General features: G+C 41.0%; 1 protein-coding gene across 17 annotated transcripts in view; it reads left to right on the forward strand.

Annotated features, from left to right (window-relative positions):
• The window catches only part of DGKI (diacylglycerol kinase iota), a 448,494-nt gene that overhangs the window by 152,219 nt on the left and 277,414 nt on the right, over window positions 1-18,861 (forward strand). For all 17 annotated transcript variants that reach the window (XM_035254659.3, XM_035254662.3, XM_035254663.3 and 14 more), the window contains exons 2-3: window positions 2,958-3,066; window positions 14,080-14,175. In XM_035254659.3, coding sequence (XP_035110550.1) covers window positions 2,958-3,066; window positions 14,080-14,175 — 205 coding nt within the window. The remainder of the gene's footprint in view (window positions 1-2,957; window positions 3,067-14,079; window positions 14,176-18,861) is intronic.

Raw genomic sequence — 18,861 nt, forward strand, 5'->3', positions numbered from 1 at the left:
GGAAAGTTCTAATCAGAAGTTACTTCCTCCACCCTGTTATACCTAGATATATTTTTCCGATTTGTATGTCCTTGTGTGAGGCCAATTACAGTTACAAACTGGCAGCCAGTTTGATGTTTTTTACTTATTTTTTCTCCTAGTTAATGTTTACGTGTGTAGACTTAAAACCAGACTTGAATTTGTATCCACAAAGAGAAATAAATGATTGACAAAAAAGGCCTTATTTGTTTCTGTTCTTAGTCTGGGAAAGAGTGTGATTTGACTGTAATTTCATTCAAGGTTAAATGTTTGTATGTCTCTTATTGTGTAGCCACATTTTCTTTCATAGACACAAGTGGCTTGGAGCCTTGAAGCCTAATTTGATTATTTCAGAAATTGGCTCCTCCTGTTAGTCCTAATTAGGAAGAGTAGCCAGGTTTCAGTGGTCAGAATCTACCAGTTCTGATGAGTTAAACTCATTTGTCCTGTGGTTTCTACTGGTGCCTTATAGTAGAATTTTATTTTTTATTAAAAACATTTTTTTAATCAAAACCATCTGGCACAGTTAATGAAAAAAATGAAAGATTTGTGTTTTTCTCATTAAAAACCAAGATTTAGGAATCTTCAGCCATTCCAAGAGTTTACACTTGGGTATGGTTTGGTACTTTGTGTAAGAACACTTAATTTAGGTTGTGTTGACTGTTAAGGAATCAAATGTAGAACCTGTGTATTCCGACTCTGCAGAGATCTGATTTTCTTATGATGAAAACCGTAGCTCAGAGACACCATGCAGATCCCTTGAAAGCTGGAGAAAACCCTAATAAATGCTAAAGAAAGTTCCTTCAATACAGGTGGGTGGAGAAAAATTGTTTTGAAATGACAGATCACTGTATAAAATTTTTCCACTGTTCCTTTCTTATTGCTGGATGATATGGAATATGCTCTGGGGTGAGGGGCTAGAATTGATGTTGCCAATTATTTGCTTGGGTGAAAGTGAGGAACGAGAATATTGGGTCATCATTAAAGGCCTTCATCTTCATAATGACTCTTTCGGGGGTTGTATAAAGTCAGTGCATTGTCTGCTACCCAGTGGAAGTTTTTGAAAGTAGGCTACAACAAGCTCGATGTGATCGCTTCCAACTACTGAAGACCTACCCACTATTTCTGGGACTTCCTGTATAGGAATACAAGAGACTCAAAAAAAACCCCAAAGGTCTAGACACTTGCTGAGCTTTCTGACAATATGGTAATTGATTCATGGTTGCACAATCCTAGACTGTTTACTGGCTTCTACTCAGCATTTCCTCAGGCTTGGGGGCTACTGTTCATCTTGCTCAACTTTACAGGTTCTATTTTTGGAGGGAGTTTGCAGAGGTCACTGAGCAGGATGGAAAAATTACCTGCCCTTTAGGTTTCAAGAAAGCTTTTAAATTCTGCTCCCATTCCTTCTCCTTTATGTGGAGCGTGTCTCTTTTCCTTTAGCGACACATTTATGATGGGATTCATCACAGATCTGGCCGTCACTGCTTTCCTTTTCTCCATTCCACTATCTGGAGCCTTGTTCCTCTGTGTCGTCCAAGGGGTATGAGGAGTCTGAGGAGCTGGGCCTCTCTGGGGATCCAGGGTGTCTGCAGGCCTAGTCTCCGAGATGGCAGATTCTTACTGCAGTGTTCAGGTCATATGAGAGTAGCTGCAGAGAGCCAAATAGAGATAAAGTAAATAATGAAACTGCTGATGTTTTCTTTAGAGCTCCCTTGCTGGGCTTTGGAAAGTTGTGTCCTAGCCGCCCAAATGTACATGCTCCCGTAGAGCAAAGTTTAAGACGTTTAGTGCACCAAAGAGAACTTTGGGACTGTGTGTTCATGCAGATTCCTGTGCCTCACCCTCCAACGGATTCGGGACTCAGAGATGCAGCATCACAAAACTCTCCTGATTCTACTTCAGATACTTCTCAGACCACACTTAGATACTATTAGAGGAAAAGCCTCTCTCCCTTTTAGGAAGCAACTTAGTTAAATCACAAATCAGCACTCATGTTTAAGCTCTAGACCGTTGTGAGGCGTTTTTCATGAGGCTGTTCAGAAACTGAACTTCCATGATCCCTGATAATCCCACGGATCTCCTTAGGCGATCCCTGCTTTTTCTTGCTTCTTGCTATTCTTATTCTCACCACTATGCTCTGACTGTTCCTCCCTTCCCTTTGCTCAGCAATGATCATATTTATATTGCTAAAGTAGCCCCTTTTGTTTCATTTCTTTGCAGACTCGGGTTGGGGCTATCTCAGCCTCTCCTGATGCAAACCCTCCTTTCTGACCTGAATTCTGTTATGTTCCATTCAACAAATCTAAAATCTCATTAGTGTTTAGGCTTTATCTTATTGTGGATCTTGGTAAGACATCGGTTGTGCAATTTCTTGACAGATGCAAAGCAGTCTTTTCCCATTTAGAACCTCAAGTTTATGTAGTCCTCTACAGGGGTAAGGAGGATAGGGAAAGGTGAATATTCTTGAGAGGAGAGCAAAATAATAATGAACTTTCAGCTGTAACCATCATGGAGAGTGCTTTTCTGGTAAATGGAGGAATTTCAGTAGGAGACTCACAAACCCATTTTTCTTCCTTTTAGTCTTTGGCAATCTTAAAGTTGTTCAAGTATGGTGGCTGCCCAAACCCTAGGTCTTTTTTCCATAAATGAAGAGCCAAGACCTTTGTTCTTTCCCTCTACTTTAATTTTTGGTTCTCAAGCAGTATTTCCCCCCAGTGGTCCCCTCAACCACCCTGTCTTTTGGGACCTGCCACCTCTACAGACACCATGCACTTTAGAGAGGTATATTTCAGTACATTGGTTTTCAGTACATAAAGGTTTCCAGATTTGGAAGGTTAAGTCAGGCATTGGTTCTACCCCATGGGAAATTTTGAGCTCTGTATGAGATTCTGACATTGGTTTTTCTTTTTTTGTTTTTGTTTTTCTTCTTGCTGCAGGAAAGCAATCTCCCGGGCAGGCCTCCAGCATCTGGCTCCTGCACATCCCCTCAGCCTTCCTGTGGCAAATGGTCCAGCCAAGGAGCCCAGAGCGACTTTGGACTGGAGTGTAGGTGTCGGCTTTTTCATTTAAACATCACTTCAGTGCATGTTTTATGTCTCTCATTCTCAGGATTTCTCTAGCTACAAGGAAGACTTGCTTAATAATTTTCAACATTGCCCACTGACCTATCCTCAGATACCTTAGCTGCAGCTACATTTCCAAACTCCTATGAGTGTAGCTCCTTTATATGAAGTCAGATGTGTTCAAGACTAAGATGGAAGCTTCCCACATCATTTGAAGCACTACTGCAGCTGTGTGATAAAAAGTACCTCACGTGCATACTTTATTAGTTTCTGCCAAGTTGACGATGAATAGAGCTTACGCTTAGTGCAACATCATGCAATCTAAGTTTTGATTTCCTCAGGTTGAGCTGAGTTTTTCCGGGTGTTTTTTTCCCCCCAGAGGATTACAGGCACTTCGTGTCATTCTACTGCTTTTCCTTCCTCCCCCCAACCAAAGGTAGATGGGTCTTGCATTAGTAGGTTGGGTATATGAACTGATGTGAACATTTTAACCATAATACACTCACAAAAATGATTAACTTTACTTGAAGATTACACTCTGAAATTCTTTAGTTGATTAAATACATTTATTGAGAGTCTTCAACGAGTCAAGTTCTTAGCTGAGAAACTGTTTCTAACTGTAGACCCAAAGGCTTTGTCCCTTCCTGAAGCAATGTGAGGAAAAGGTATCAAGAGAGAGAAGGGCTTCCCTGAAGTTCTGCCAGCCTTCCCTGATGATGAGCTTTACTTAGCACTTTTCGTTGAGTTTGAATAGACGGGGATAATCCATGTTCTTTTTCTCCACATGAAAGAGAAAGGTGGGGTGGTGGAAAGGAAACCTGTGCCATGATCTGTTATCCTCTGTATTATAACATTTCTTCCTCTCCTGTCTTACTAACATCCTACATTTTGGATGCATGCCAGTGTAAATGCTGCCCACATTTATGAAGTGCCTGGCAAAAGACTGGATGTTCCTGAACTACAGCTTCTTCCTTGGTGGAGAGATTGTTATACTGAGAGTGTTCAGATGCTGCCTGGCCCTGTTGAATTGGTGTATAGAAAGAATATTCCTTTCCTGGAGTTTTCTCCTTTATTCTGGGATAGTTATTTAATAAACTCTTAACCTATAAGAGAGTATATTTGTACCAGTGTTTGCATAATTAAACATAATTAAATGCATAAACATGAAACCTAAGAGGGCTATGCATGGGGCGATGAGAGAGTGCGTCATACGTCAAGGAACAGGAAGAGTTAGATTAATATTCATGACATTCCAAACCATCCTGCAGTCTACAGCATCGGGGCCTTCTTTGAGGTGAGAGATTCTAATGAGGGGTAGTTTAATCAAGTTTAAATTAATTAAGTGTCCTGCCTGAGCCAGAGCTTGGCTGCAAGGTATTATTTTCTGACTCCTGTAGAGAGGTACCTACTCTAATATTTCATCAAAACGGTATTTTTGGCCAGTGGTGGGAGGCTGCAGTACAGGGTGAGGGAAGAACAAATAGGAACTAAGGCTGGGTGTTTGCATAGTGATCTTTTATCCCTCCCTCCCTCTTCCCTTTTCTTTGATTGTGGATACCCCATCTTGGAGGTCTGTTGAAGCTATGGCAAGACATGAAACACTTAGGTAACATTTAACAGTGGAGGGAAAACCGACAGTCCATCTGAGGGCTTAGAGATCTGATGTGTAAGGAGTTGCGAGATGTTACTCTGGAAAAAACCCGATATATTTGTGAGTTGACTTTGGTGTTAGTAAACAGAAACCAAACCGTGACCAACATGCTACACTCACTTATTACAATTATGCAAAGCATTTGTTTCAGAAGAGAGGAAAAAGCAGATTGTTAAAAATACTTCAGTGACTTTTTCTCTAGCTAAGACTTTAGGTTACTTGTATTACTTTAGTTTGCTCTTCTGTTCAAGGAGCCAACCAGGGATTTCTTTGTTCTGTTTAAAGTGCAAGAAGAGTCACCTCTCTGTGCTTTCCCTCTCCTCCACCCGCTGGTTTGGTTCCCTCATCTCCTACCATTAGTTCACTCTTCTGGACTCGATGAAGATGAGCAACCTTTACTTATTCAGCATTACTATTTATTGAGCAATGATTGGGGTTGGAGCCTCTTTGAATCTTTCAAATAAAAAGGAAGGTGGCAGGAGCTTATAAAAAGGTAGGGGCAACTCCAGTCTCTTGCCTTTTGTAAGGTAAAGGGCCCCAGTAGGGCTAAGTTGTGCTTCTGAGTGTCTTGACCACGGTGGCAGACAGGGATCCAGCAGAGATGATGAGGATTCTCTTATTTCCTTTCCCACCCCACTTGACTCTTGGGTTGAAATTTTCTCTGGACCATAACCTTTGACTCAGGGGAATAAATGGGGGTCACCTTAAAGGCCTCTGCTACTATGACTGTCCGGCCTCTGTTACTCTATTCTTCTTCCTTCATCTGTAAGGAAACAGATTATAAAAAACTGTTCACTGTGTGTCTGAAGTTATAAAGTAAGTCAGAGTGAACCTGGAATTAGAATCTCAGTCCCCAAGTTTCTACTTATTGTGGAATCCCAAAAGGGTCGTGTTCTGACACTAGCCTATGTGTCAAAGTCATCTGAGGGGACACAATTATTTCCTAAATATACTTTGGCAAATGGCTTTAAGTCTATTTGTAGGGAGCCTGAGACAGGTGAGCACTGATTTAGTGAGCCTAGACCTTAGGCTCCTGCACTTCTTGGCCAGGAGGGTGCTATTCTAGCAGACAGTTTTAATGCTTTGAGTACATGAATTTAATAATTTTCTTTAAATATTCCATTTTTATGTTCTCGTTTCCTTGTTTGTGATATATACAGTCTCTCTCTCTCTCTCTCTCTCTCTCTCTCTCTCAGTTTTAGCTTGTTTCTCAAAATCCCAAGCATTCTCTCCTGCTGTGTGCCTGTACACAGTTATTTCCCTCCGTGCATGTCAGGGATAGAACCTGTAACGCTGATGTGTGGAGGGTATCCAGATCAGTCTTCTGTATGGCGCCTGAGTCTTCTATTGACAGCAGTGGATACTGGGCTCAACTCAGTCTGAAAATTGCTATTTCCTGTAGAGATTTTCTCTTTTGCTCTCTGCCAAGCCATGCTCATCTTTTCAATCAAACCGATTCTATTTATCTGATGTACTCTTTGCTTTGTATCCTCACAATACCTCTCTGTTCATAGTGCATTGTCTTACAGATTTTAGAACCAAATTCATTTTTTTGTTTGACTTTCTTATTTATGGCTGCCAGATTTTAGGCTGCTTAAAAGGAGGGGCAATGTTTTCTGCTTGTTTTCTCTTCACAGTGGAGAGCGCGGTGTCATAGACCTAGTAGCTGCTTGGTTACTGATGTCGGGAGGAATTGATTACAGTTTTTCTGCTTAATCAGTGAGAAGGGGATATTTCACTGGGAGTTGACAGGCACTCAGATAATCTCCAGTTCCTGGAAGGCTTGGTAGGCATGACTCCAAAGTCTGTTTGAAAAATAAATGGATTTATGCTGTTTTAATCCTAAGTAACTCTCTTTAAATTTCCTTCCTAATTCAACACATTGTGTTAGATCTTAAGGCACCCACAGTACTTCATTCTTCCTACTCTTCACAAAAGCATCCTCTTTTCACCTTCACAGTGACAACCTGCCGCATCTGCCCCCTCTGACACTGGGTGATGCCTGTCAGCCAAGCCAGTTGGGGTAAAACAAGTTAAATTACTAGAAAGGAAGGAAGTAATGCCTAAAAAGGAAAAATATTCTCATCTCCTGGGATGGTTTCCAAGTTCCCAGTTTAGAGTGAATTAGTCCATTTAGAAGTGTGTCTGTTCCACAGATAATGTGTATCTTCTTTTAAATGTCATATCTCCCATGCAATGGAGACTTCATTTGGACTTACAGCACTCTTCCCTGTTAGTAGAATTGCAGCAGAGAGCTGAGGAAGTGTGTCTCCCATCTGTCTCCACGTTTCATAATTTGTTTTTGCCCATTACCCTGCCTAAAACAACCCCCTGAACAGTGGTGGAAAAGCCACCAAGATCTTTCTTAAAGGGCACATTGGTTTTAAACCCAGCACCCTTGATTTCATTTTGTTTTCCTTCCTCATTGGCAAACTGTCTTTAGTCCCAAGAGCTGCGGAAAACAGAGCCTCAATACAAACAAAGCCAGATCTTCAGTCCAAAGCACCTTTCCTTTCTGATTCTAAGAAAAGAAACACGTTCTCTGAGGCAGTTAGAAACATCACACAGTTGATGCACTGCCTCACAGTTTGGTTCAGGGACAAGATTAAGGAACCAGAGTCTTCATGTGGGATTGGTTTAAACTGGGTTATGAAACTAGGTCATCTTATCTTTAGAAACCTTGAATGAAAAGCCAGAAGGAGGCAGGGGTATGTGTGCGTGCATGTGTGTTTGTGTGTGTGTGCTTGTGTGTGTGCATGTTCTCATTTCAGACCTGTTTCCTGTGGGTCCTAGGAGTCCTGGACCTTCATTTCAAGCTTCAGACCCCTGCTTTTTTGTCAGGTCTAAGTATCATCACTCACAGCCCCCACTGCCCCACATCTTACCCTGCTACTATCCCCATTTCAAAAATCTGAAGTCAGAGTAATTGATAAATGAGACTGTTGAGCAGAGCATAAGGAACTACTGCTCACTGTAAATCAGTGGAGATCCTGGTCTTGGTCAGCCACGTAAATAGAGGGATGGATCGACCTCAGTTTCACAGACCCTCGCCATTCCTTTATTTTCTGAGAATGGGAGAGTTTTAAAATCGAATCACCATGGCTGCTGAGGGAAATCATGGTATCCTATAACTTCGCAGATCTCTGAGAAGTGTCTTGGTCTAGTCTTCTGTGTCTAGGCAAGTGATTATCTAAATGAACACTGTCCAATAGAAATAGATATGAGCTGTAATGATAAATTTTCTAGTAGCCACACTTTAAAAAATGAAAATAAATAGGTAAGATTAATTTTAATTCCATATTTTGTTTGACAAAATGTATTCAAAATATTATTTCAACATGTAATCAACATAAAAATTATTAGTGAGATATTTTACATTTTTTCCTACTAAATAGTCAATATCTGCCATGAATTTGACAAAGAGAAGCACATCTCAATTAGTGCTAACCATATTTCAAGTCCTCAGTAGCCACATGCATGTTGTATAGCACAAATCTAAAATATCCAACACAGTTTGTTCTCAGTTATTATCTTGAAGATTTTCAGGGGGAGGCAATTCATTCTTTTTCCTTTTTGATTTTGTAAGGACATTTACGTAGGACACATTTATAATTCTCATTGTTTTAAAACATTTTTGTAAGCGAGTGTCTTCATTTTGTGTGGAGTATTTGCTTCTTGTGTGAACACACTCTTTATCTGTATTATTCAGTCTTGAACACTTGCCTTACCTTTATCTTTTTACCTATAACCATTACTAGAATTTTGGTAGCACATGAGTAAGAAAACATGCCTATATCTAGAAATCTATGTTTATGTCTACCTAAGTAAATCTCTACTCGTAGATAAATAGATCCATCCATGTAAATCTATCAACATAAATGTATGTATTGCTATATAGCCTTGTCTCAGGACTCACCAGTACAGAAGACGTGTTATCTTTTTTTAGAAACAGAGTTATTTTTCTGTCTGGCACATATGGATACTCTTTGAGTTGTGTACTATTTGAGGTGGTATTTCAAGATGCATGTGTAGAGAAGAGAGAAAGATGTTTCCAGGTAGGGACAGTAGAACGAACAAAAACATGGCACCCAAAAGGAAATGCAGGGTATGTTTCAAGAAGAGTGACAGGGAGCCCAGAGTGATGGCATACACCTGTAATCCAGCTACTCAGGAGGCTGAGGTGGGAGGGTTGCTTGACTCCAGCAGTTTGAGGCTATGGTGATGCCACTGCACTCCAGCCTGGGCAACAGAGCAAGGCCCTGTCTCAAAAAAAAAAGAATGACAAGGAACAGGAATAAAAGAATGACTGATACTGCTATTGGAGTCTAGTATGCCAGGTTGAATTTGGATTTTATTTTATAAATAGGGAAACGTCTAAGCATTCTGAACAAGGGAGAGGCACAATCTTCGTTCTCTTTTGGGGGAACTCAGTTTATACTAAGGTAAAATAAATCAGAGAAGGTGTCAGAGTTCAGAGCAGAAGAAACCATGACTCCGAAATTAGATGCACTACCCAGCGTTATAGTGAGTAACTGGGGGTAGATTCAGATAATGAAAAGAAACTCAGACAAAACTAAAAGCAAAGGGAAGAGGCCTGCATTTATTGGGGTAAATGGGGCTCTGCAGCAAATGTCTACTGCATTCTTGTGCCAGTGCCACCCAGTCTAGACACCTTTGTGCAGGACTCAAGACTACCTTATCTCTGACATCAGTAACTCAAGTGTGTAATGGCTTAATACAAGAGAGGTTGTGTCTCACCCATGTCATAGACCAAGACTATTCCAGGTGGTTGGGTTGGGAGTCAGGCCCTTTCACGCACAGCTATACAGTGACCCATGCTGAGGGTCACTCTGATATCTCACCAAGAGGATTCCAAAAGGCTGACTTTCCAATTGACCAGTGAGATAAAAGTGTGGAAGAATGCATGTGGGAGGATTTAATGGAACAAGTCTGGAATTTCTGCTTCTGTTTCACTGTTCAGGATTTGGTCACATGGCTGCACCTAATTGCAAGGGAGGCTGGGGAAATAAAGTCTGACTGTGTGTCCAGGAAAAGGAGAAATAATTATTTTGAGAAATGGCTAACAGTCTTGACCACAAGGACCAAGGAGAGAAATGTAGTTAATGCTAACATCTGTGGATTAGGAGGAAGAAGGGCAATTAGAGAGTAACAGCAGCAACAACAATAAATATAATGAACATCTATTAACTTCTTGTTGTATGTGGAACATTGGGCTTAAACATCACTGTGGTCCTGTAAAGAAGGTACAGTGATTTTTATGTGACTGATGAGTAAAATAGGGTTTGGCGAAGTGAGAAGGGCCCTAAGTCATACAGCTATTAGGCAACAAGTCTGACTCCAAAGTTCATGTTGATTAACATGGAGCTGGAGAAGGGTTCATGAGAACTGTAGGAAGAAAACAAAAATAGTTCATTTGTCTGCTGCATTCCTGTGCTAACGCCACCCAAGCTAGACACCTTTATGAGGATTCAAGAGTCCCTGAGACCACCCTCTCCTCTGACATCAGTTTCAAGTCTGGGAATCCCCAAGTCCACACTCAGGTTCAGTAACTCACTAGAAACATAGAATTCCCTGAAAGCTGTTAATACTCCCATTTATGGTTTATTACAGCCCTTTCCGAGTAGAGTCATGGTTCACTAGCTAACCTCTCCCAGGCACTATGTGCTATAATATACATGATGTAGTGCTGAGCCGAACCTTGATGTCCAGTTTTAATTAGGGGTTGGTCCTGTAGGCAGGGTTGACTACCCATTTGGTTGACATTAGCCTCTAGCCCGTGTGGGGGTCAAGCTGATACCCTACGGCCCAAGGTTCCCAGACAAACAAAAACACCCTTATCAGGCAGGACATTCCGTGGGCTTAGAGATTACTTTCTTGGAGCTGAAAGCTCATTGCTTTATCAGTAGGTTTTGTCATTTTACCCACTGCTACATTTTAGACTTCACTTTCTAAAACAGTTGGTGGGATTTTGCTGTGGTTTCCCTTGTATTGGCTGTTACTACTACGCATTTAGTTCCATCTTCTCTGGTAGATTTTATGATGAATACAGAATCTCAGTGCCTGGTACCAGTGGTATTGAATAAAGGATTGTTGAATAAATTGTAGAATAATAAAATGAAAAAGCATTATTCTGTATAAATGGTTATAACTTAGACTTGGAGAAAAGTTTCCAGTAGTAGAATATTTTACATTGTGTGGACAGATTTGTTTAGGACATCTTGCAATGAAGGGCCTTTCTACTTAATTTTTCAGTGTTCTTGTCATCCATTACTATCTGAAAACTTTTAGGGTCTGAACCCATAGCTATGCTTCTCTTTCCTCTGCTCTTGTCCCACAAGACTGACCGTGAGGTGAAGCTTATTTTCCCATTCACTTCCTTGAAAAAAATCAAACATGACTTGCAACAGGGAAAAATTACCTGTAGAGAAGAAGTAGTTTTGGTGAACAGATGTCCACCCTTTGATGTACAGGGCAATGATCCTCTTCAGTGTTGCTTTCCCTTTAGGAATGGATTCGAGCTACTAGGAGATGTGGATGTCGCACTCCCACCCAGGGTCTCCCTGTGCATTGTCCTGGAGCCCTGGATGCCTATATCCCTAGTCACCTTCACCTTCTTCTGTCCCTTCCTGACTCACTTCTGTGGTCCAGGACTTGGAATCGCCTTTTTTGAATCCTGAAACAGCTAGGTCACATGTCACAATACAAATTTTGGATGTTCTTACCTCAGAATTGTTTGAGTCACTAGGCCCTGAAAGGAAAATGTGTTCTATCTGAATCTGAAGAAATACATTTATTTTAAAAGATGGGTGACACTTGGTATTTCTTTCCCAGCAAATACCATTTGGGGTGTGTGTGTGTGTGTGTGTGTGTGTGTGTGTGTGTGTAATATCAATTTGAGTTGGAATATCAATTCATTGCCCAGACTGGAGTGCAATGGTGTGATCTTGGCTCACTGCAACCTCTGCCTCCTGGGTTTCCAGCAATTCTCATGCCTCAGTCTCCCAAGTACCTGGAATTACCGGTGCCCACCACCATGCCTGGCTAATTTTTCTATGTTTAATAGAGATAGGGTTTCACCATATTGTCCAGGTTGGTCTCAAAGTCCTCACCTTAAGTTATCTGCCTGTCTCAGCCTCCTGAAGTGCTGGGATTACAGGTGTGAACCACTGCGCCTGGCCATTTGATGTATATTTCTGCTTTGCTGTACTAAGCTTTAGGATTCAGAGGGCTATGGAGTGGACACTTCTGGAGTAGGTTATAATAAAAGTGGCTCATGTATGAGATGGGTTTCTAAATTACATGATTATTCTATAAAATTTCTCATTTAAGCCATCTGCTCAGGCTGCTATAACAAAATGCCATAGACTTGGTAGCTTAAACAACAGACTTCAATTCCCACAGTTCTGGTAGGTGGGAAGTCCAAGGTCATGGTGCTGGCAGATTCCAGTCCTGTATAGAGTCTTCTTCCTCAATTGTAGACAGCTGCTTTCCTGATGTGTGCTCATATGGCTTTTCCTTGGTGCACTCATGTGGAGAATCTCTCATGTGTCTCTTCTTATAAAGACATTGATCCCATTATGAGGGCTCCGCCCCCATGACCTCATTACTTCCTGAAGTCTCATCTCCAGGTTCTATCACATTGAGAGTGAGGGATTCAACATAAGATTTTTTTTTTTTTTTTTAAGACAGAGTCTTACTCTGTTGCACAGGCAGAGTGCAGTGGTATGATCTTGGCTTATTGCAACCTCCATTTTCCAGGTTCAAGCAGTTCTCCTGCCTCAGCCTCCCAAGTAGCTGGGTCTATAGGCATGCACCACCATGCCCTCCAATTTTTTGCATTTTTAGTAGAGATGAGGTTTCACCTTGCTGGCCAGGCTGGTCTTGAACTCCTGACCTCATGATCTGTGTGCCTCGGCATCCCAAAGTGCTAGGATTACAGGCGTGAGCCACCTCACCCAGATTTTTTTTTTTTTGAGACATAGTCTCACTCTGTCACCCAGGCTGGAGTGCAGTGGCACAGTCTCTGCTCATTGCAGCCTCCTCTGCCTCGCAGGTTCAAGTGATTCTCCTGCCTCAGCCTCCCGAATAGCTGGGATTACAGGTGCGTGTCACCACGGCCAGCTAATTTTTGTACTTTTTTAGTTGAAATGGGGTTTTACCATGTTGGCCAGGCTGGTCTCAAACTCCTGACCTCAAGTGATCTGCCTGCCTCAGCCTCCCAAAGTGCTGGGATTACAGGTGTGAGCCACCATGCCCAGCCAACATATGAATTTTGAGGGGACACAGTTTAGTCCATAACATCCCCCGTAAAAAATAATTACATGCCCATTATCTGATGAATAAGATAAAAACAAGAGTAATTTTCCATAATTGCTCTTGACATGGAGACAAGGGCAAGATATGGAGACTTAGTCTTGTTTCTTTATGGTTAATTTGATACAATACTTTCCCTAACAGCTCAGAGCCCCTTTTGAGCAAATGACCGAAATATACGGTTAATATATAAATCTACAATTTTCAAGGTAGTGTCCCATAAGAAGGAATGTGGAACTCTATTAATTATACTATTAAAAAACCAGTTTGCTCCCCTCTTTTCCCAATACCACGCTACACATTTCCAGAAGATGGGATTGATGCTCATCCGGTCATACATTTAGCAGCTCTGTTCCCCATCCAAAGGATATGAATATTCTTAGAAGCAGTAACATGTAGTTTGAAAACTTGAGACGTAATTGGGTGAAAACCTTACTGAATTAGTAAGATGTGAATTAGTAGAAACTTATGCTTTGAGTACACAGGGACTTGAACTAAGTTTTAAGAAGCCCCTGTCCTTAGAAATATAATTTACCTGTTACTGGTATAACCATGTTTTCAAACTATCTTTTTTAAAAATACTTTAATGCTGCCATCCTCCTTTTTAGCTAATTCATAAGTTTATTCACTAAGCAAAGGCCCATTTTAGTAGAATTTTAGTCTCAATTGTCATGAAATTTGCAGTAGTGAGCCTAAGTGGATAAGGTTTAACATTAAACTATTTAGCGATGTTTTTTCCTCATTTGTTGAATATGTTTCAAAAATGATCCCCTCCATGGATAAAACAGCTACAAACCCAGTGTCTATTTTAATCATAGCTCAAAGTTTTTCCAAACACCTTTCTCCCTTTTTAGAATTTTGGTAGAATCAACTCTAGCAATACTTTGAAGAGTAAAATGAGAAATGTTTAGACTCCTTGGTTTCACTAACTTTCTTGTATCCCAAATTTCAATTAGTCTCCCTTACCCCTGGGGAAAAGAAATTGATGCCAGGTGGGTCTTTTTCTTGCAGGAGAATGCCGTGAATGGAGAACACCTGTGGCTGGAGACCAACGTCTCGGGAGACCTCTGCTACCTGGGAGAGGAGAACTGCCAAGTCAGATTTGCAGTGAGTGTGCGCTTTACACCCTGGGCTCTGTCTTGCTGGGGAAGACCTGTGAATCTGAATGAATAATAGAGGAATCACCTTGCCTAAATTTCCAAGGAGAGGTTTGGACAAGCCTGTCCTTGTGAGATGGAAACCTTCCCGGATGTTTTCAAGGTTTACAAAGAGAGTTTCTCAAGTTAACATGACTTTCAGGTTCTCACTTGTAATGGTTGTAGGATTCAGTTACGTAGGCCAGACCTTGGTGTAATGTGTTACTTTAGAATGATACCTAGGGTAGGTTTTATGTGTTGGTGGTAGGGGAGAGGGTCAATGTGGATGAGGTAGTGTCTGCTTGTGGAGGGGATATTGAGGTGGGCCAAGGCCTGTGTGTGGAGGAGGGGGCTCTGTCTGTAGGGCAGTGGCCCTAGTGGGGGCTTTACTGGTGGGTGAAGGTGGAAAGAGAGTGAAACACCTGTGGTGGGAGTGGTGTAGGCTAGCAAATAATCCAGACTAAGTTCTAGAGGATCCAGTTCTAGAAATAATATGAGCAATCAACAGTCAGGTCAACTGGAGTAGCTTTTGTTGTTTAAAATCTGCTTTGTGTTCCTATTTAGAAGGGTTAAAGGGTTAAAATCTATTTAAAGGGTTAAAATTCTCTTTACGTTGTGAGGAAAGTGTGGTTGCCAGGTGGTGCATTGTGGAGAAATCAAAACTATAGTGTTGAGAAATTGAACTTAAAGTTTGTGTGTAGTTTTAAATGATTGGTCCAAACAGAGAGTAATGGGAAACTTAGGATAGTAAAGAAGAAAGAAAAGATGTATTCCTTCTTATTTGGGGAGATGAGCACCCGAATTTATATAATTTATTCATGTTTTAATGTATTTGTTTATTACATGAAAGAAATATTTGTGGCAAGATGTAGGGCCTTGAAATTGCAAATGAGTATGTTTTTGTTAATAACTAATAAGGAATAAATCGAATTTCCATCAAAGCTTATAGAAGAATGTGTATGGCCCCCGAGGATTTTAAGCAGACTGCCTGAAAGCACGAAGCCCCAGAACCAAGACCTCTTCCGTTGCTTTAGCTGTTTTAATCCCTAGTTTATAAGTTTCAGTTGGAGAGTTTTGAGAGTTCTGGGGAGAACAGGGTCTGTTTAAGTGAAGCTGTGAATAGATGTCAGGGGAAGGCCCAGATGCACAGGCTCTGGATTGGAAGTCGGGAAGCCTGGAGTTGAATCTCAGTGTTACTGCTTACTGTGTGACATTGACAACTTTTGAGCCTTGGCCACCTTCTAAAAAAGAGAGTAGAACTGAATTATTTTTAATTTTGCTTCTCGACCTGTAATTAATCATTTGCATCTCTTCTAATTTTGTTGTAAATTTAATTGACTTAAATATCAGGATTTTGACTTTATGCACATGTATTTTTAATTAAAGTATAATTGCATGGAATTTGATTAAATTAGCCAAATCCATGAGAAGCTCAGCTGTTTGGGCTAAAATGCTATAAAGAATAAATTAACATTAGAGTCTTAGTTAATTGCATAAACACTGGTCTTGGGATGTAAGATGACATAAAATGGAAAAAATGAAAGCCAGTATTAACTTACATAAGTACTTTTGAACAATTTCTACTGATGGACTATGATTTGTTACAAAGTTATGCCTGATCTCCAGATTGCTCTCTTTAATCCCTGTCTGTCACTTTTCTTGAGGATGGCTACCTCTCTTGACAAATATGTGAACAGATACATATATCCTCCTTGAACCTTGTATCAGTAAGTAGCATTGCTATCTACTGAACATTGTTACTTGTTCACTAATATCTTTAGGTTAGGAAAAGCAAAAAGAGAATAAAGGAAGTTTTAGGTAGAAATAGTAGGAACTGAGAGTTGGGAACATTCTCAGTTTCCTTCTGAACCTTCCTAATAAGTTCATAACAGGTACTTGGCCCTATTAACTAATTTTACAAAATGTCTGAAAGATGAAGAACTCTTCTCCAAAAAACGTTGATTAAATGAAGGAATAAATCAGTGAGGAAGCTGAAGACCTAACTGCTATCAGTTTCTTAGAGCTCAGTTTCTTTACCTATAAAGTGGGGGAAACGCTGTTTTGAGGATTTGATGAGATGATGCATAGTAAGGACTTACTTGGCTTAGCAGCCTAATGAGTTAAAGGCAAAAAAACAAAACAAAACTCAAAACAACAACAACAACAACAAACCCGGAAGGACAAAGACAGGAAATTTATAAAAGAACTACCAATTGCCAAAAAATATCTGGAAAGTATAAACAAAGACATCCCAATTAAAACAACTCAGGAGTCTACTTCATGTGCCTATTAAATTTGCAGAGATTTATAAAATGGTAATACTTACTGCTGCTCGGTTTAGGCTGAGATGGGCAGTCTCATCATCAGCTGCCAGGAGTGTAGGTGGATACACTGTCCTTCACAAAATGGACAGTGTGTACTAAAAGCACTGAAAATCCTCTCTGTCTCACTCCTCACCTCGCATTGTGAGGCACATGTCATCTCTGGCATCCCATTTTGAGAGTGAGATTGGCAAGCAGCAGAGGACCCAGAGCAGGGAGCTCAAGTTGGCTCAGGGGATAGAAGCTTGTTGTAAAGAAATGTTAGATTACATGGGCTACAGCTGAGTATTAGAAGGGAAGGCAGAGAGATGACTTCCAGTATTTGAAGAGTTACTTTGAAGAAAAGAAAAGGGAGTTGCTATCTGTTGTTAGAAATGTAAAAGTCATAGAGCTAGAATACACCAATTCTAACTTTATAACAATAGATAAACGTCACCTGGGAAACCTAACGATGCACACTCCTATTTCCCTCTTTGCTCCAAAGGCTGATTTAGTATACTTGGAGTTGGACTTGGGAATCTGCAATTTATTTTTTTTGACATAGTGTTACACTGTTGCCCAGGCCTGGGTGCAGTGGTGTGGTCTCAGCTCACTGCAACCTCTGCCTCCTGGGTTCCTGCCTTAGCCTTCTGAGTAGCTGGGGTTACAGGTACACACTGGCATACCCAGCTAATTTTTGTATTTTTAGTAGAGACGGGTTTTACCATGTTGATCAGGCTGGTCTCAAACTCCTGACCTCAGGTGATCTACCTGCCTCGGCCACCCAAAGTGCTGGGATTAAAGGCGTGAGTCACCACACCTGGCTGAGAGTCTGTGATTTTAACAAGCACCACAAATAATTCTGGTGCAAATAGTCTGCAAACCTAACTTTGAGAAATACTGTAGGATAAGAAAGAAATTTGTCGGCCTGAGCTTCCCAGCAAGAGAACAAGGTGTCTGGAGAGATTGATGGGAGGGATGTGTGTTTGTGGCTAACATGGGTGGCCATCTTTCAAGGATGCTGTAGTTGGGGATGCACAGCTGCTTTGGGGAAGAGGTCAGACATAGAAGTCTCCAGGGGAGTTTTTAGTTTAAATGCTCTATTTGCTGTTTTCTTAGAACAACAGTTTTTTTGGGGAAAAAAGTATGTATAAGTAGATTGTGTATTTATATTCTAATTGAATGAACCACCTTTGAAGAAAGCCTACCTGTTGGGGCTGGGTCCAAATTACCATAACCAGGTACTACCTGCAGGCTCCTTAAAAAGTACAGGCAGAGTGTGCTCAGGGGAGGCCTTACTCCATCATCTATGAAATGCCTTTCACTCCTTCCCTATTTTAGCAAAGCAAATGTCACAAGTAGAAGTTAAGAGAAGGAAGAAGTCAGTGTGGGTTGAAGCAGACAGGCAGCTTCATGGAAATGGGGTTTGAGCTCAATTTTGAAAGACAGGTAAGATTTACATAAGTGGGTTTGAAGAAGAACATTTCAGGCAGGGAAGAGGAACATGAGCAAACTCACAGGTGGGTCAAGCTCTGTTCAAAGGAGGTGGCGGTCATGAGCCATGCATGAGCTCACCAAAGAGCATATGTCAGAGGAAAATGGAAATAAGAGTGGAGTTAGGTCTTTTTTAAACAAAAACTTGGAGTGCCTATCGTAAATGCTGGTGGGCTTAGGAACTGTGACCATGTCATACATTGTCTAAACCAAGACTCTTTTGAGGGTGAAAGTGGCTGCTGTTAATAATGATGACAGAATATTAGGGATAAAGCAGAGCAGCATTGCCCTAGCTTATGGGGACATTAGGGTGTCTATGTAAAATCCAAACTGCCCTGCAAAGTTGGGACTTCCTGCTGCCATGTGGACTGATATTTGGGAACTGATATGGGAGGGTACTGAAAGCAAGGCAGTGACTTCCAAAACCCTAGAACAGTTGTGGGAGACGTTTTCCTCAAGCTGCAGGGCTAAACCACGTGACCTTTCCTATTCTACAGTTCTATGGTGGCAACATTTAATACAGTAGAATACCTGTGAGCACATACGTAACGGAATTAAATTTGTTCCCAAATTGGCAACAGCTCCCAAATTAGCAACTGTTTCTTTTCCTGGTCTAGATAAAAGAAAAGGATGCAAAAGTAATGAAATTGAAGTAGAAAGATCACTGTTTCCCAGCTAATTATAGACATGAAGAAACCTGAAATAACATTCCAGCCGGAATCACTGTTGTTTGGTGACATTTATTTTTATGTACATTTATTCATTTATTCTGTCAGCATTTGTGGGCTGGGTTCAGTACCCCATGCCTCACCGTTTAGCAGGCACAGCTGGATAGAAACTGCTCTCATGCTCTGGGGTTAGGC

This window comes from Callithrix jacchus, chromosome 11 (genome assembly GCF_049354715.1).
Source record: "Callithrix jacchus isolate 240 chromosome 11, calJac240_pri, whole genome shotgun sequence".
NCBI lineage: Eukaryota > Metazoa > Chordata > Mammalia > Primates > Cebidae > Callithrix > Callithrix jacchus.